The sequence below is a fragment of the Petaurus breviceps genome, unplaced genomic scaffold, assembly GCF_028583685.1.
Source record: "Petaurus breviceps papuanus isolate PSGF00001 unplaced genomic scaffold, PetGlider_PUasm1.0 187, whole genome shotgun sequence".
In the NCBI taxonomy this organism is placed as follows: domain Eukaryota; kingdom Metazoa; phylum Chordata; class Mammalia; order Diprotodontia; family Petauridae; genus Petaurus; species Petaurus breviceps.
Window position 1 is genome coordinate 28,602,622 of NW_027185799.1, and position 20,286 is coordinate 28,622,907.

A 20,286-nucleotide genomic window follows, 5' to 3' on the forward strand; every position below is an offset into this window, starting at 1 on the left:
AAAGGAGAAGGAAAATAAGCATTTCTTTAGCACCTACTAGGTGCAATTATCATATCCATTTTAAGTTGAGGAAACAAAGGTTAAGTGACTTGACATAAGGATCACGTAGTTAGTAAATGTCTGAGGCCAGGTCAGAACTCAGATGATAACTTCCTGTCTCTAGACCCAGCATTCCATCTAATGTACGACCAGCTGGATGCCTTTATCATATGTTTGGAGCAAAGTTACAAAATTATAATATATAAAATGAGTATTTAAAAAAGCAAACATTTAAAGAATTATGTACTCTTTGTCATTATTTTTATACCAGATTAGATTTTTCAATTGATGCTACCTTGATATCTACTCTTCTGACACCATTCTCTCAAAGGTTACCAGTGATTTTTCTCTCATGTTTTGTTTGTTTGTTTTACTGCTACCTCTTTACCCTTTTCCCACACACTGAATCTTTCCTTGTAACAAAGAAAAACAGTTCAGTAAAACCACCCCCAAAATGACCACAGCTGACATTATACATAGCATTCCCTATCCTCTACCTACCTTTCTGTCAAGAGGAGAAAAATATCTTTCATCCCAACTAGTTAGTACAAAGATGATCACTACATTATTCAGAGTTCTGATGTCAGCGTCGTTCTCCTTTACATGAGTGTATTCATTTGTATGGACCATTCTGCTGGTTCTCCTTACTTCACTCTATATCAGATGTTCGTACAATTCTTGCTTCTTTCTCCAGATTCCTCATAGCCATCATTTTGAATGGTGAAGTACTACAATTAATGGGCACCTACTTTGCATCTAGTTTTTTGATACATTAAAAAGTGCTGCTGTAAATATTTTGGTATATAGGGGACCTTTTTTTTTTGTTGTTTTTACTTCATTTGCAGTAGTAGAGTTGTTGGATCAAATGGAATGAGCATGATGTTTCTTGCACAACACCCAATCGTTTTCCAAAATGATTTGATAAATGCACAACTACACCAATGGTATATTAGTGTTTGTCTTCCCATAGCCCTTAACTTAATTTCCATTTTTTATCTTCTTTATGAATTTGACTGGAATATTGTGAGACCTACTGTTGATGTTTGAATTTGTATTTCTCTTATTAGTGGTAGGAATAGCAGTAGGGATTGGACCTATGGTTTCACTGATGTTAGCAATGTGAAGAAATTCTCTACCAATGCATGCAACAACATCCAGTGTCCCACCTTAGGGAGCTGCCTGGGGCACTGAGAGACAGAGCTGAAAAGGGAAGTCAGGTCTTCCTGGCCCCAACACCAGTTCTTTATTCACTACACCATGTTGCCTCTCTGTTAGTAGTGATTTAGATCATTTTTTTTCATAACTTCAGTGATTTATAACTGCTAAAACCTAGATTTAACCATGTACCTCACCTTCTTAAAGACTTTCTGTGGCTCCCTCTTACTTCTAGCATAGAATACTGACTCTTCAGCCTAGCATTTAACACCTTCTGCAGTCTGGCCTTTCCAGCTCATTTCCTATTTCTCTCCTTCATATACTCATAAATTCTAGTCAAATTGCACTGCTAATTGTTCCATTAATTCTGCACTCTACGTCCAGTCTCTGTTTATTCATGTAGTCTGTTCCTCCTTCCTCAGCTCTGCCATTTAAAATTCTTTGAGTCTCAGTTCAGCTCAGGCAGGTCCACCTCCAACAGAAACCTTTCCTGGGCCCCTCAGTTATCACTACTCTTCCTCCCCAAACTACCTTCTACTGTACTTGCTGGTACATATACTGTCTACCACCTTCCACCTCTCATCCTCACAGACCCTGCCCTTAAAGGCCAAAACAACTCCTTTTCATGTCAATGCCTTGCAAGTAATAGGTGTTTAACAAATGTTTGTTCAACTGACTTGAGTATAATTTAATTTAAATGAGACAATGTGAAATTAGACTCAGTATTTTTTTTTAGATCATGGCAATATGAAAATGTTAATTAAAGATAACCTAACAAATTAAAGAAAGGCTCATGAAGGATTTAATGACACTGTATTTAGAGAGGAGGGGGGAGGAGGAATAGCCTGTAGACAGTTTGGGTTTTTTTTAACATTCAGACCAATACATCACAGAATTACAAGGAATCCAACAGTATTCTTTGGGCTATAGCCAAAGTGGTAATCAGAGGCAAACTAATTCAGTGCTTTGCAAAACACAAACAACTGAAAAAGAATGGAGAAAATAAGTCAATTAGAAAAGAAAATGGAAACATTAGAGAAGGAACATAAACATAAATTAGGTCTTAACCAGACATTCATAGCTAGACTTGGATTAAATCTTTAACAAGCTAGAATGAAAGGAATATATAATAAAGTACTTGTGGAAAGGGTGAGGATAGAATGGATGGAATAGTGAAACATATACAAATTAATAGCTAGAATTAAATATAAAGATCACTGTCACAATCAAAAGCTAGAAATTAATTCAGAGAACTCTATTGGCATCTTTATTTGGAAAAATTTGATTTTTTTCATAGAAAATGACAGGCTTAAAGTCATAGATTCAGAAGGTTTCTAAAATTAGAGATTTAGCCAAACCCACTTATTTTACATATGGAGAAATTGCATGTCAGAGAAGCTAAGTGACTTATCCAAAGCCACACAGCTCCTATATGGCAGAACTGGGACCAGACTCCTCACTTACATATCTAGTGCTTTTTCTACAATACCATGCTTACAGCTCAGAAAGGATGAATGCTCACTAAAAAGCAGAGATATAGAGATATATACACACATATATAATGTATATACACATGTAGATATAAATGCATATAAGTATATATTTATATACATATAGGAATATATACATGCACGTATATATGTGTGTGTATGTGTGTATATATACATTCACAGTGCAATACAACAGCGAGACAAAATAGTAGAAAGAGCTTAAGACAAAATGGCAGAAACAAAAGAGACTCAGGATGCCTGGGTTCCATTCCCAGCTCTAACAGTTACCAGGTATAAGACCTTGGACAAATGGGATTTAATTTCTCTAAGCCTAAGGTAACTTCTCTTTAAAATGAGGATAACTATATTTACACTAGCTGCATCAAATGTTATTGCTAGAAAAGTACTGTTTAAACTTTAAAAACAAAAGCAATAGGAATTTTCATTCCTATCATGATTACTTTGTCCTTCCTATCCAGAGATCAGTTATAGGATGTTAGAGATAAAAAAAGACCTTAGCGATCATCTAGTCCAGCTTCTTAATTACGTGTGTGTCCCAGATAGGGAAGTGACTTGCCCAGGGCCACACAGCTAATATATAAAAGAGCTCAAACTTTAACCCAGGTCTTCTGACTCCAAGACCAAGTGTCTTTATTTTTAAACAAGATTTTATTGATGTCTTTTTGATCATCATAATTTTCCTAAGTATCACTCCCTCTACCCCTCTGAGAGAGTCATCCCATATAACAAATAATGAAGAGGGAAAAATCAACATAATTGATCAATACATTAAAAAGTCTGAAAATATATATGCAATATGCAATACATAAGACTCCTGTACTCACTTCTGCAGAGTTGCATCTTTTCATCTCTTCTTTCAAGCCAGGCTTTTTGTAATCTTGTGAGGGATTTTTTTGTGGTTCTTTCCATTTACATATATATTGCTTATTTGTTTTTATGTATATTTCTACAACCTTTACCCACTGCTTCTAATTTTCATCTCTGGCACCAAGCAAAACTGTTTATTCTCCTCCATACAGCAGCTATTGAGATATACATGACATTTGCTGTCCTGCTTAGAAGGTAACCTCTTGAAGAGCAGGGACCACTTCATTTTTGTCTTTGTACTCCTAGGACCTAAGATAACTATGATAAAGTAGTAGGCACTTAATAAATGGGCATTGATCAATGCCGCCTCTAAATGTATTCTCCAGGCTAAACATCCCCACTTCCTCCAGCCATGCCTTAGGTTTGGGTTTGGGTTTATTTCTACCAGCACCAACCCCTACCGGGAACAGAGGAAGGGCAGAAAACAAATTTAAATAAATTTCTTTACCAATAATTTAGTGCAGTTGAGCATGAAATTCCTATATTAAAAATTAAATAAATAAATAAAAGAAATTTCCATTTCTTTTTTTGAAGAAAGTTTATCTGCAGAATAGCCCAGAACAAACTCAAAAAAAAAAAATTTGGTCCTATTGTCTAAAAAAGCACTGTAGTTATTTAGAATAAAGAAAAAGTTATCTACAATTTAGGCTTCCCCAAAGGACCCCATTTTTAAATTGCATACTTCATAATAACAGTTACAGTTTATATTGCACTTTTAAGATTTTCAAGATTTTTTGTATGTTGATCTTATTTGCTCTCCACAACCGCCCTGTGAGATATTTATATTCCTTTTTTACAGATTGAGGAAACTGAAGCCTAGAGAGGTTAAATGATTTGCATTAAGTAAATATCTGAAGTGGGATTTGAACATAGGTTTCTCTTGACTCCAACTCTAACCCTCCTTCCACTAATCCTCCTATCCACATAGATGTGGTGAGCAAGTATACCATAAATATAAACATATACATTCCTACCTGCTTATGCCATTCTCATGTATTCATAGTTGACTACAGATAGGGATTAGAAATGTGAAAAGTCTATAACAATGAAAAGGAAAATAATATATTCAAGGGGAGTGTGTGTGGTGGGTAGGTGTGTGGGTGTGTGTATATATGTGTATGGATAGATAGATAAATGGATACACATACATCTTTTTGTGCATATTTCTGCATATACATATATGTGTATATACCAGCATAGTAGCACATATATCTGTAGATACCAGTATAGTAGTAGCAATAGTAATAGTAGTAATTAACAGTTACAAATAATGTGATAATTTAATCTGGGACAATCTGAAAAAAATGACAAATATCTGTAAAGAAAGTTTATCATAATATTTATGAAAATATGATTAGTCAGATTTCTTCTGAAGTATTAGTATCAATCTGAAATATTTAGTGCCAATAGCACAGCTCCCATCCCCAACCTCAAAAGTTCTTCTTAATTATTGACTATATATAATTGTTGTGTATCTAAATACCCATTTCTCTAGTTGTGTAGCTGTGCCTTTAAAAAACATAACCATCTTACTATATACATTTTTATGGCTCTGCCAATTGCTTGATGTTCAAATGAATGGTAAAGAAGATGCATGCTTCTGAAGATTTCCCCGAGGAAACTGCAATAACATACTTCATGTACATCAAATTTAAATCATAAATCTTACAGCATTCTGTAGTAGTCACTGTTATGCTCTCCATCTAGTCCCTTCCATGGGGATTTGAAACTCATGCCAAGTCCTCTCAAACATCCTCCTCTTCTTCTCAATGCTCTCCATCATTTCAGTATCTCTCCTAAAATGTAGAACCAGGACGACGACCTCCCTCATGCCATATTTCTGTTCATATCACGTAGGAGCACATTCCTTTTTTTCCCCCAATATTGACTCCTACTGAGCTTGTATTCCAGGTAATTTTCATATAAACTATTCTAGTTTTACCTCTCTCATCTTGTATGTAGTGAATTTTTTGAATCTAGGTACAAGCCTTAATTTTTTTACTCTTACATTTCACCCTATTAGAGTCATCCCATCATTCTAGCCTGACATTATGATTTTGGATCCTGATTCTGTCATGGAAGGATGAAACCATAACATTGTTTCATCATCCATGAAACAAAGTGAAAGGATTTATGTTAAACTCTATTAAATTTTATTTTATTAGAACTAGTGCATGTCTCTAGCCTCGTCAATATCTTTTTGAATCCTGATTCTGCTATCTGACCTATTATTTATTCCTCCCAGCTTCATGGTCTCTACAAAGCTAATAAGCATACCATCAGTCCCTTCACCCAAAGTATCTATAAAATGTTCTAAAGAGAATACAGCAAACCATATGTGGATTCATTCTTTGTAGCAGTGTTCTATGCTAAAAGGGACATAGTCTAACTCATAAAGGAATGATTTCCCCCATCACTGGTATTCTTTTTTTTATTTTTTATTTTTTGCTTTTTGGAGGGCAATTGGGGTTAAGCGATTTGCCCACATGGCTAGTATGTGTTAAGTGTCTTGAGGCTGGATTTGAACTCAGGTCCTACTGACTCCAAGGCCAGTGCTCTATCCACTGTGCCACCTAGCTGCACCCCCATCACTGGTAATCATAGGATCATAGAACTGGAAGAGACCTCAGAGACATTGTCTAGTTGGACCCCTTCATGGTGAAGAAACTGAGGCCCATAAGAGTAAAGTGACATATCTAAGGTCACATAGGCAGTTAGTAGTAAACAGAAACTGAATGATCACTTGTCAGGGAGGTTATAGAGAAGATTCTTTGTCAGTAATAAGTAGGATTTCCTCTGAAACCCATTCCAATTATGAGCTTGCATGAGTATCTGAATTGCCCTTCAAAATATCATTTTGTTGAAAGAAACACATAAATGCCAAAAGTAGCTTTTAGGTAATTCTCTCCCTACTTTGGAATTGTTCTGCCTATAAACTGACACTATAGACAAACAACCATACCGCCCCCCCCCTTTTTTTAAGTTTATTACCTTGCCTTCTAAAGGTTAGAGAAATGGGGCCCTCCCATGATTCAAGCTTTCTGCAGGCTGCTGCTAATTAAGTTTGAGTTTGTTGTTAGGATCACACTATGTGACCCCAGTGAACAGAAACACCTAGGAACCACAATTCAGCCTTTCTGGCTGTATTAGATAAACCAGTTCCAAGTCTGAAGTAAAATGACTGATTTAAAAAAAAAATACCAGAAGTGAGTGTTGTCACATCTGTTTCTGCTGCCATGACTTCAGAGCTCTTTGGTGCCTCATCTTAGCACTGTCTAGAAATCCTAAAACATATTCTTTCAAATATACTCAGTGGTGAATTTTCATCCTCTTAGGATTCAATTCCATCAAACAAGTTTTCTATGTGCCAACATGCTGTGTGTAATGTTAATGGAATAGGAAGAGCTTCCATGTCCATTGATAGGCCTATGTGGCCACATGTGTCCCCTTTTCCCTTGGAACAGGAGCTGTGTTCCCAGGTCTAAAGGTACACAGGTATTTTCAATCACGGATATCTTTCTGCTTTCACAGCTGTAATACATCCTGAGTCACATAAAGCCCATTGGGAGAGGAACTTGCCTAAGGAGGAGCTTGCTTAAGAGGAGGCTTGCTTACAGGAAGGGTTTCACACTTCTTGGTACTTAACCGATTAAGTACTAAATCACATGGGTTGGGATGGCTTCTGACTCTGAGCCTACTAGTTGAAAACTATATATACTGGGAGGTTGGTATTTTACTTTGGGGTTTGCTCATGAGAAGGATCTTTTGATTCCCTGGGTGGGACTCTGAGTTATTTTTTAAGAACCCCTTGACTACTCAGAGGTTTGTGCTCTCCAGGTCCTTGAGTATGTAGGTGATTATATTACTTTGTTCAGACAGTAGGAGCTCTGTCTGTTCAATCTAAATTGAAGCTAATTTATCTGCTTGTATTTTCTACTTATATGTAATTAAAATAAGATTGTTGAGCCTTTTAAAAGTTGCCTTTCCTTAAGCAAAGCAGATCAAAGAACCCATGCTAGCAGGGTGTGCTAGGGTGCTTATTAATAATAGGCTGTGCTAGAGATTCAGAGGCAAAACTCTAGGGCAGTCTCTGCCCTCTAAGAACTTATATTCTTCTGGGTGGTTATGACATGTACACAAGTAAATACAGAGTAAGTTCAGGTGCAAGAAAGTGCTAATAAGTAGAAGTATTAATAAAGGCCACATATAGATAGATGATGGGATCTGAACTGTGCTTTGAAGGAAGCTAAGGATTCTATGAAGTAAAGGTGAGGAAGGCATACATACCAGATGTTGGCAGACCACCTGGGGAAAGGCACAGAGATGGAAGACAGAAGATCACGAATAGGTAACAGCAGACCACGGTTGACTTGATTTTTTGGAAACAGTTAAAAAATTATTGAGAGCTGAGTCTTATGGCTACAGTAGGTGATCAAGTGAGCTTTTACCACCTGGGGTTAAGGCCCGGATGTGACTTGACTACAAATGAATAAAACTGATTGTCTTGTGTCATTTATAAATTGTCCCTGAAGACAATTTCAAAAGGAGTCCCAAAAACGTCTTCAGCAATCGTTGTTCAAATGTATATTAGTTACAGTTAGTGAGCAAAGTTAGTGAGTTAATTAATTATATGTCCAACATTAATTGGAAGATATAAATTCTAGATGTTTTAAAATTAGCCTTGTTATGTTATAGTCCTGCCTGGCAGACAGAGACACACATCAAATTGTAGAAACTTTAAAGGTTCACACCTCTAGGTTTTCATCAAACCCGGTTTATCCCTTTATAAAACTGGTCAGGAAGTCTGGATTTCTGGTAATGACAAGTAAATCTTCAGATTCACAAGTCTCAGCTTTTAAGTCACAGACTTTCTTTGGGTGATCCTTCTACTGTTTCAGGTTCTTGCTCAGTCGTTCACTTAATCATCTTCATTCCCAGTCTTGCAAGGTGTGTTTTCTCATTTAAGAATGATTGTTCAGAATATGATCCAAGACGTGACATTTTCCCCTTTTGTTTCCCCAATACCAAAGCCAGTGCTTTGCAGGTAGAAGGCACTTAGCCAATATGCATCTCTGAAAATGCTATCAGACATACTGTTGTATGGTATCTCCATAAATGTTTTTCCCCTTTGTTTCAAATCCTTGTGCTTCCATTGGTGATATTACAAGCACTTTGAAAATACCATAATGAAAAAGAGAAACAAATCAATGGCTTCACAAACTTTTAAACCAGAATTCTAAACTTTTCTTGTGTATCTTGGACCCTTAAGCAATCTAGTAATATCCCTTTTCAGAATAATGTTTTTAAATGTATGTAAAATTAGATGCATGAGATACAAAAGACTGAGATACAAAAGGTTAGTGAACATAAAAATCTAAGGTTTTTTTTTTTTCCCATTCAAGTTCACAGACCCACTAAAACCTATGTGCCCCAGATTAAGAAGCCATACTCTAACCATGTTAACCACTGATTGGCTTTTCATTTTTATAAGAAAAAAATGTTTAAATTAATGCTCCACTGTATTGGTTTCTCTGATGCAGAGAAATTTTCCAGTGATTAATTAAGGCATAGGGTTTAAGGATTGCTTGCTTATTTTGGAGTAAACTTATTTGGACTGAATCCATTTTAATCTGGAGGATCTGATTTCATGGATCCCATCTCTGCATAATTTCTTTAAAGAGTAAAATGGGCCAGTAAAAAAAAAATTTAATTGTTTATAATTTACCTTGCTACAAAATGGCTAGGATAGCCAAATGGAGATTTAATTGTAAATTCAGAGAATTCAATAGAGAACTTATTTGTCTCGTGTAATTAGAGAGCAAAAATATCACAACTTTAACATTTTTTAAAAAGATGATGTAGAATATACATTTACTTCTTATTGTATTTGTTCTGACTGTTATGTAAATGGCTATTGTTTTGCAGTTTGGTGATTTAAATGCTGTGTCTCCTGGAAATATGGATAAAGGTAAGTATTTAAAATATTACGCAAATGTTTTCTTGGCTAAGATATTCTTCTATAAGTAGGAAAAAATAGAATATTTGTTTATTCTGTATTTTTTTTGCTTTTTTTGGATGGGGAAAGCAGGGCAATGGGGTTAAGTGACTTGCCCAAGGTCACACAGCTAGTGTTAAGTGTCTGAGGCCGGATCTGAATTCAGGTCCTCCAGACTCCAGGGCCGGTGGTGTATTCACTGCACCACCAAGCTGCCCCACTGTCTTATTTTTTTAAAGAATTAAGCTAAAGGGTGGGGAACCTGTGATCTTGAGGCCACATGTGGCCTGCTAGGTCCTCAAGTGGGGCCCTTTGACTGAATCCAAGTTTCATTTGAGGCTCACTTGAGGACCTGGAGGTGTGACCTCGAGGCCACAGGTTCCCCACTCCTGATAGAATGTTCTCCTTTAAAAGGATCTTGGATTCACCAAGCCCTAGAGCTATAAAGGAGCTTAAAGACTTCTCTGGTATAACCACTTCATTTTACAATTGAGAAAACTATGGTGTAGGAAGGTTATATGACTTCCAGTTTAAGATCCAGCTCTCTTTACCCTATAACATGATGCCTTCTCATAGATATAATGTCTTTGAACTTTACAACATTCCTCATAACTATACAAACATGTATACACACACTCACATAACACACAAACTAAAGACATAATTTTACTTGAAACTCCCTCCAAATGAGGAAAGTCCCTAAATATATATATATGTCATGGCTCTGAAACATACTCCTAGAGGGTTTTCTAAGAATATAGAAACATAATGCACTTTTCAAAGTTATCTCACCAATTTCACCATAATATTAATGGACAAGAACACCTTGTCTCTACTGCATTGTCTCCTTGAATTACCTGTAGTAAATAGAGTATCTCCCCCAAACTGAGGCCCAGGCTCATCGCTCCAGTTTAAATGTACCCTAGAGATCGCCAGAATCATAGATACTAGAGCAATTAATTGTCCATCAAATTTATGCCCATCTCTAGAGTACAGTAAACTGTGATGATGACTCTAGGTCTCAGTTTGGGGGGTGGGGGTACTAGATTAGAAAAAAAAAACCATGGAGCCAGTTAATAAGAAATGAGGTGACTTCATCAAATGGTGTTTATGAAATATAACAGAAGACCTGAGACTTTTATTAATGTTATGCCCCAAACTGCACCCTGGCCCACCCCAACCCCATCCCACAATCACCCAAGATAGAATGGATAGGACTGATTCTCCTGCATTCACCACACACCCCAAATATGGCCCTTTTGTGGTATCTTTTTTCTTTAGAGAATATCCTGGATGTTTATTTTAACATGATTCCACCAGACCTTTAGGTAACAGCAACCAAGTTGTTGCACACAGAAAATGATTATTAAATTATTTTTTCTACAGTATTTTAAACAGCCACTATAGGGCCCATATAACAGTAATGGAGGCAAATTTAGCCGGAGAAAAGCTGCTGATTTGGCTCTTCTGAGTGGGGTGTGAGCCATGGAAATCACTTTCTCATTGTAGCCATTTAAATATTTCTATTGAGTGGGGCCCTTTAGGTTATGATCCAAAGACAGATAGGCTTTTTTAGCCCTTTTTGGCCTGAGTTTCCATGGTTTTATGTTTGTACAGACGAAGGCAGTGAAGTTGAAAGTGAAATAGATGAAGAACTGGAAGATTCTGCAGAGCCTCAAGCCAAAAGGGAGAAGACAGAGCTGAGCCAGGCATTTCAGGTGGGCTGCCTACAGCCAGTCCTCGAGAGTGGGGCACAGCAGAGCCTTCTGAATCCCATTCACAATGAGCACATTGTCACAAGTACTCAGACTATAAGACAGTGCAGTGCCACTGGAAACACCTATACTGCAGTCTAACAAATATTAAAGCTTATTTTTCCAGATTATATTTAACCCTGGTGATGTTGGGCTTAAGTTGACAAAAGAATTAAGCCTGAAGGTCGACTGTTGTCAAATTCTATCTGTGCTGAACATTACCTTTCTTCAGAGTTGTGAAATGGAATGGGTGTATGTATTTTTGCCAGGTCTGTTTAATTTTTTTGTAAACAAATCATTTGCCTCTCAATATGAAGAGTTTTCTTAGTTTTGGGCGTCAAGAAGAATTTTTGCAAAGCTTAATGTCAATGTTTTTGTCCTTTATAATTAAAAAGTAATTTACATTTTTTCATAGTTTAAAAATATGTTAATGTTAATTGTTAGTCATGGTGTATGATTTCATATGTAAGTTTTTTAATTAGGTGCACTTCTGTGAAATATCAAAAGAAACAAATTCCTTTGATTTACACTGGAGGCATGTATTCATTTGACAGCAGATGCATCAAATTTGCTTCTGAAAGGTGCTTTTCATTGGACAGAACCATAAGACACTATTTTGATAATATTTCTGAGTGTGGAAGGAGAATACAGAGCATTTTTATTATAATGTTAGAGGGTTGGGAAAATCACCTATTTTTCTCTGAGGAAAAAAAAATTGAGCTGTGCATTTATCAGCATAGAATAAATGACAGAATTGCCAGAGATCATGTTGATGTGTACGTAACTTGTATGCATAATTATCCAACCACCTTAATGCAAGCTTCTGTTAAGCATCAAGTTTCAGATATTATTTCGTACCAATCCCTCTATTTGAATACTACTGAGTCTGTATTTGGAACCACTGCATACAGATGCTTTCTGCTGTTAAGTGGAGATGTTATAGTTAGATACTGAAACTGAAAAAAGTAACAATTTTTTTTATTATTATTTTAAATGTACATGCTACTTATGCTCAGCTGGACATACAGGAAACTATTCCATCTGGATGACTTTCTTCTATTCCAGGTCTTTTTTTTTTCCTAATAGTAGTTCAATGTGCTGCTATTCTAAAAGATAATTTATAGAATGCAAGGAATGTAGCAACCTGCATCATTATTTCCTTCAAAAAAAAAAGATATTTCCTGGTTCCTAAAGTAAGTGGATTTAAATTTTAAGAAGAAAACTAAGGCAGTGTAACTGGCACACCTCACTTTTACTTATTCCCGACTCGGTAGGATTGGAGTAGGTGGCTAGATGGACCATTGCCATTTAAGAATGTACATCAGGGATCATTGTACCTCGGCTATTACATGGTGCCTTAAAAACAGAACTGAAGCTAAGGTTTAGTACTTTTTGTTAATATGAGTAACTCTGAAATCCATTTAACAAGGTGTGCCTGTCATTTTCCGATTCCCCGAAGTAAGGGCAGGTTACATATTCTTCAAAGGAAATTTAGGGTGGGGAGGGGGTTGGAGAAAGGGAGGTTTGAATACCTCTCTCCAAGTGATGGTAAACCTAGTTTTTCTTGTTTAGAACTGAATTTCACTTTCTTACAAATCAGATTTGCTTAGGGTTGGGGGGTAGCAGGCTAGTTTTAATACCAACTTGTGTCATTCAAAGTAGGGTTCCCGTACCTCCAAGCGACATGACATATTTTCTAAGCCCTCCTTGTCTCATTTTAATTTCAAAAAGTAAACAAAATGAGCAGGTACTTATCGCAGTGCATCTTTTTCAGTGTATGTGTGTGTCTATGTGTATGCTTGTGTTTGTGCTCACACACGCGGGCGTTCATGTGTGAGCACAAAGGGATATCCATCTGCCACCAGGTTGGAAGGTGAGCCTATCCCCATTATTATTAATGTGAAATAGCGCCACTGTGTTAAATGGTCCATCCTTTTTGTTTGTTTTAAATGTGGGCACACCCATTTACTTAAGTAGTGAAAAATGAATAAGCAAAAAAACAAAACAAAAACAAAAGAAGCCAAAAATGAGGGAAAGCACAAGAATTTGCAGATTTCTAATAAGGCCTATATAAAATTGGATGGTTGAACTTACCCAGTTTGTCTGGGGGGAGGGGGGAAAGGAGGAGCCAATCTGTCATGTTTACTATACCAAATGACTTAACTATACAAGCAATGAATGGTGTATTTATTGCTTAATTTTCTTAGGCGCATCAAAAAACCAATATCAACTAAATTTTCCTAATTAAATTTCAGACATTATAAATGTAAAAAGTTTTTAAATTGATTCATATATTATGCTATACAAATCAGGCATATTTTTAAAGTCTTCACTGGGACCATGACTTTTTTAAAAATCTTCATAGCATTTAAATGATCATTGTTTTATTCCCTTCTAAATACCAACATTTGCACCCCTCACCAAAAAACTTAAGCTAAGCCTCAATAAATGTTTATCCACTTCATTGTGCATTATGAAATGTTTACAAGTAAAATGAAGTGAAATTAAGATTAAAATGACAAAAAAAAACACTTTTCATTTTCAGCATCAACAATTTTTGTTTTTGTTTGTGAGTTGTTTTCCTTTAATACTGATGTTCTCTACTAGACCAAATGTAGTTATGACTTTTCTCCTATGTGTCAACAAACTTTAAATGTATTTTTTTGTCATTGTCCCTTTTCATTTTAATGGTCAATTTGTTTGTACCATTAGAGGCCTCTGGTTGCAACACACAAATTTAGATGGAGATGAGAGGTATAGGGTCTTTGGAACCCTCCATGATTCACCTCTTCCCCTCATTGTTCACTGTTTTCTAAAGAAAAACATGGTAGAGCCTAGTAAAATGAAGTCATTTTCCAACTTAATCCAATTAATTGCTTTCTGATCCACAATGTGAACAAGATTAAAAGGTTGAGTGCCAGAAATATTTAATAGTGAAGAATGTGTACACACATGCACCAGCATTTCCCTTTGTGCCCTCCTCAATGGTTTGGACTCCACAATGGGCTATAGATACCTTACATAGAACCCCCAGGTCCAATTTGACTTAGGGTATTCATTTGAAAACCAAATTATAATCATTTACATGTCCAAAGAAATTGGAGCAATTGCATATTCATTGCATCGTTTGAAAGTCTTACTCTAGTTTTTAATCTTTTGTTGCTACTGTTATTTTTCTAAAAGACTTTGGACACTAAATCTCTGTCAACAGAGTCATATATTTGTATGTGGAGTATGGATTAAAGAAAGTATTTCTTTCCACTTGACCTGGGGTTACAATCCAGTACTAATAATCTGTAATCTATAGATTTATAAGATTCTCATAATTTTATAATTTCTAATGATATTAAATGTTATAATCTAAAAGAACCTTTTGAGCTATGTGAATATAGTTATAATGGGGAAACTTCCTACTTTTTCAAAAAGCAACATATAGGCAGAATTCACTAATTTGAGGGATTAATAAAAGGCATTTCTAGCCCTCAAGATTAAATATGATGAGTTTTATTTGACTTTGAAAACTATATATGTATATGTGTGTATATATATGTATATATACATATATATGTGTGTATATATCTATATAGATATATATATATAGATATATATATATATACCCCAAAACTTTAGGATCCAAGAAAACAGTGAGCAGTGGGGGTAGGGGTTAAATTGGCAAATTGTTTCTCCCTGGAACACACAGGGCTCAATTTTCAAAAGTTTTCTGTGGATACCATGTGTCATCCAAACTCAATCTGGAGTTGCTATATTGATCTTATTGCCCTGTCAATCTGTTTTCCTTTCTCTGCTTATTCTCGTACTGTGCCGCACAGCTCGTGTCCCTCTTGCTAGATGTTGAACTTTAAGAAAATGGTTTTAATGCAGCTTGTGTAAAGTGAGTCATGTGCAGCATGCCCGCCTTGGATTCATAAAGGAGGGAAAACAAATGTTCTCGTCTAGTGCTGGAAGCGTCCTTCAGGAATGTATATGGTCTGTAGATGGTAACCATGAATGCTTTCCCCTGAGCCTAGTGCCCACAAGGGGTTACTAGGACATTTTTCCTTTCTCTTCAGATAATGTATTTAAAGTATCTGAAATGCTATGCTCTTAATGATTTGAGTGAAAAAAAAATGTGTGTAGGTCACTGTGACATTTGGTTGTCACCATGTGGACACAAGTGAAAGGGGTTGGCAATTCTCTTTCATGAGCAATTAGATGAAATGGTTATAACCAAGTTGACCTTTGTAGTATCAACCCCTCCCCCCCCAAATTAAAATAATCCTTGAATTATTTTAATGTTATGGTGATTACCAATTTTAGTTAAATTGGTAAACAATTAAATTACAAATTTAGACAAAATTAATTCCAGAAAGTGGAAAAAATAGTAATTTGGCATATGTAGTCATCTTCTCTGAAAATTGGGCCTTGTCTCTACAGACTAGGATAACCTCTGTGTATACAGTTAGAACAAGTCAATGAGTGGGATCTGATTATTTCTGCTAGTTTGGTGATTTGAAGAAAACTGGGATAGGAGCATAACTCAGTGCTTAGTTCTAGTGTTAGAAAAATCCATTTGATGTAATTAATACTTTGTATTAACCCTTTGAGCATTGTAAAATATACAATGGGGACAAAAGCCTTTCGGATCATTTATTTAGACTGGTCTGGTAAAAAAAGACTCTATTCTATCCAAATGTCTAATTATACTGTTTTTAAAGAGAGAGAGAAAAAAAAGTGTTTCCAGACTAAATACTTGCATTTTCTATACATTTTATAATTTTCTGGAACAGGGCTCAAGATACTTATTCCAAAATAGTCACTGCCATCCAAGTTATGTGTACTGTTTACAACAAACTAGAACTTTCACTTTTTCATAGCATGTAAATATCTAGGAAAGGGGGACAAATCCGTGGGCCTGTACACCTATGTCATAGCTGAAAACCACACATGGAAGGTACTTAGATTGCCTTGAAAAGGTAGGATACAAAAAAAAAAAGGTGAATTTGAATTTTTGGACTTATTTTTTAAAGTTTCATTTACTTAGCACTGCAATGTACAAGTCTTTGTGAAGCCTTAGGAATGAAAGAGGAGTTTTTAGTAATTAAAGAAAAGATAACTATTGCCAGGCAGTTAGGCGGATCACCGCTACATCTTTCACAGAATAACGTTTGGGAATGCATCCATAATGGACATAATTTTATTCATGCTATGATTCTTTTGTATTTTGTCATAAAGATCATATGTAGATAGAATGGAGAGTAATGGTACTTGATTTAGGCTCATCTGTCAAGGGATGCTATGCTTTTGTATACTGCTTCTGACATCTGCAGATGTCAGTCTACTACACAGCAGCTGATTCTGTCAAGGATACTCTTGGTGCACTTGGTCCCCTCTGTCCCCTGTTCCCATCAGGCACAAGAATGGGGTTGCCTGCAGAGATGTAGGCTTGGCAGGGTGCAGAGAAGAACGTATCCGAGTAAGATGTCCAGCAAAATGACATCACTAGTATAGTGCAAGTATGCTGGATACATTGGGGATTTTTTTTAGGCAGTTAGAAAGACAAACCATGCAAATTATTCACATGTTAAAATTAGTTTAAAACAAATGCAATACTCAAAGGGTTTTAATTTAACTCTCTTTTTTTAAACAAAAAAATTCTTCATAATAATTTACTGTAAATGCTTCTCAGTTTGCATGCCTTGATCATTGCTGCTAGTGATTTTATGTGCCAGTAGACCTGAGTTTAGTTTACCAATTTTACTTAAAATAGTAAAAGCCACTTACAAAGTGACTACCTAGTTTTCATTTGGAGTAAACTCTGATATGCCTTCTTTTCAAAAGGTGTTTTGTCTGTCCTTTTCTTTGGTTCTGGTCTTGATTCTTTTCCCACTTTCCTTTGTTTTTTCAAACAAATTATGGTGTTGGGATTGGAAGCCCTGAGTAATGAAATCTTTGGTAAGAATTGTTTATCTAGCTCACCAATAAACCTCATTTAGAGGAATTATGATTCTTGGGAGGACAAAGCTCCCCACTGACTGTTGATAACCAAGTAAATTTTTTCCTGCAAAAAATTAATATTTTCAAGTAGCGGTTGCCTTGTTTTAACTTACTGGACACAATTTTAAATAACCCAACAGAGGTATAGAATTTTATTCATTTATAAAGCATCTTTTGTACCAAAGCAAATTTTTTTTCCTCCACTCATCTCCATCATCAATTTGGACCTATAGTAGCAACCATCATGAATGGTTACAGAAACTTTAAGTGAGTGCCTTTAGAAAACGTGGAAATTTGTGCCTGAGGTGGTAAACTTTTAATTAGGTTAATTGTAGTGCTTACCAATCAGTAATTCTACTATCACTCAGGGCTTTCGTACCTTCTAGGTGACTTCTTCATTGTGTTTTTTTAAAATGCTGTATTTTTTTTTTCAGTGCCATCATTTCAATTTCACTTAGTAAGTGGCAGATTACATTATTCAGTCACACAAGCACAGCAACATAGCAACACTAGGAGATATTTGACCATTTCTTTTACAATCGACTGAATAGATTATGTAAATGAGGTAAGCAACTTTTTGTAGAGATTGTATGTGTGAGATAATGTAATGTTCTTTTCCAGTTTTTGGACTACAGTTGAATATACTTTTTAATTATTTAAAAACATCTTTACAGAATAACATGTGATGGTTTTTTTGTATAATGTATTTGATTTTGTAAATACGTATTTCCTGATGTGATTTTTGTGAGAAATGCTAAATCTTTTAGTATATCATGTCCTCTCAAAATTGGCAGGAGCTAAATAATAGTTTGTGGGCGATTTGTATTGTGTACTGTACAATAACTGGGGAACTTTTATAATTATAAAAATATATATTAACTTTTAGTGTGTTGTTTAAACAAATGACTGGAACATACTAAAGATATTAGTAGATTTTTCTGAATATTTCAGACTTGAACTCAGGCTAGCTTTCTTGTGTTTTTCAAAACAAAATTGTGTCTTGTCTTTTAAAATCAATAAATTTGTTTCCTTGTTACAAATATGTGTGAAATGTTCTTTTTTGGTGTGGTATATTGTTTTAGCTTTATAGCATTTGATTGTCAAGAAATATTAAGTGACAATACTCGGTCTCATGTTCTCAGGATCATTTATTTAAAGCTAAGAGGAACCTAAGGGACCATCAAGTCCAACCCCTTAATTGTACAGATGGGGAAATTGAGTCAGAGACTTGCTAAGTGACTTTGCCCAGCATCACACAGCTAGTAAGTATCTGAGGTGTAATTTGAAAACGGGTCTACCTGACACCAAGTCCAGAACTCTATTCACTACACCATGTTGCCTCTGTGGTGGTTCTATCTGGAAGCCAATAGATTAAAAATAAAATGTAGTTGTAACCATTTTTGGAATCAAACAAAAATTGGAAATATTTGTATCTTCATTCCTTCAGTCTGTGAGAGCATCATCCCTCCATTTCTCCAGAAGGTACTGGAGTCAAAAACAAAATCAGCACCTGGTGGCCAGCCTCCTAGTAATTAATGAGCACCTCCAAACTTAGCAAGACTTTGGACTAGCTGGGTTGCAGACTAGCTGATCCACACACCAGTCAGTCTGGAAAGGCCTTAAAGTGCTGAGTCTTGCCAGCATAGTATCCCCTGCCAGACCCTGAACTTGGTATAGACTTGGAATGGGCAGGTTTGCCTCCACCCCAAGGGAAGGGATCATAAGAAAACTTAATTGAAGGATTTGCATATTAACACTACAAAAATAAAAACAAAATTACACACATTATAAGGAGTAACTTTGATCTGACAAGACAAGGGGCATGTCTGAATGGAATGTCTTCTGAGAATCTCCCAAAGTTTCTTTTCTAAATCCAAATGTTTGTAGGTTTGTAATAATACAGTTAAATGTCTCTTCACACTGACACTCATGTGCACTTGCCTTGTTCAGACTGAAATCTGAAATCATAAAAACAATTTGTGAGCTCCTTTTTGAGGACCCTTCCAATCTATAAACTTTTTTTCATTGGTAGTCTTTCTAAATTTTTTAAATCATAATTTACAGATCATCAGACTAAATGGAATTGACCTCTAAATGTTTTGAAACTCCAAATGGAGTTATTCTTTCCATTTCAAAAGGAAAGTGGGGAGGGAGAAAAGGAAGGAAGGAAGGAAGGAAGGAAGGAAGGAAGGAAGGAAGGAAGGAAGGAAGGAAGGAAAGAAGATGAGAGGGAGAAAGAAAAAGGAAGAGGAAAGGAAAGGGAGAAAAGAAAGTGAGAAAGGGAGGGGAGGGGAGAAAGAGAAGGGGGAGGAGAGAGTGGGAAAAGGACAGAAAACCTTTGTGGAAAAAATTTTCAGTTTGGTCCTTATATCATGGAATAAAGCCATTTCTTGATGCAAATAATGGTGTATCGATTCACAGCAGCACCAAACACAATTCAACCTTTAACAAAGAAATTTAATTAATGATGGTTTTAACTATTAAATTCTAAAAGGTCTTAAAAGGAGATGAGTTAAAAATTTTGACTACTGTCAGAGACACAATATGAGGCTGAATGAACCATAGATCTGGCCCAGTTGGGCATTTCTTAGGATAGTCAGGGTCTGAGCATGGAATCAGACATTTTAAAGATTATTTTGGCTCCCATTTTCTCTCTGAACTTTTTGGTCTTTCAAACATGACTTGTAACAAATGTTTTTTGTTCTTTTAAGTGTTTATTCTTTCTCTTCCAGCTCCTTGAATTTTCTTTTGTCCTGAACTTCTACCAGATCTCAATACTCTGACTTTTTCTAGCACCAAGGAATAAAAATAATTTTCTTTCTAACCTGCTCACTCCATTGGTGTTTTTCCCCTTCATTATTATCTAAATAGTGATGTTTCATCTTCTAAGAAAAAAAAATGAAGACAGCAACAGTAGTTTTATAAGTTTCCTCACAGTTATCAAGACTAAAATGACCCCATTGTTCAAGCA

The 20,286-nt window shown here is 35.8% G+C and overlaps 1 protein-coding gene across 2 annotated transcripts in view; it reads left to right on the forward strand.

The window, feature by feature from the left end:
* RFX3 (regulatory factor X3) overlaps positions 1-18,355 on the forward strand; it is a 219,661-nt gene extending 201,306 nt beyond the window's left edge. For both annotated transcript variants that reach the window (XM_069090794.1, XM_069090793.1), the window contains 2 exons: positions 9,498-9,540; positions 11,185-18,355. In XM_069090794.1, coding sequence (XP_068946895.1) covers positions 9,498-9,540; positions 11,185-11,423 — 282 coding nt within the window. In that variant the 3' untranslated portion in view covers positions 11,424-18,355. The remainder of the gene's footprint in view (positions 1-9,497; positions 9,541-11,184) is intronic.
* The last annotated feature ends 1,931 nt before the right edge of the window (positions 18,356-20,286 follow it).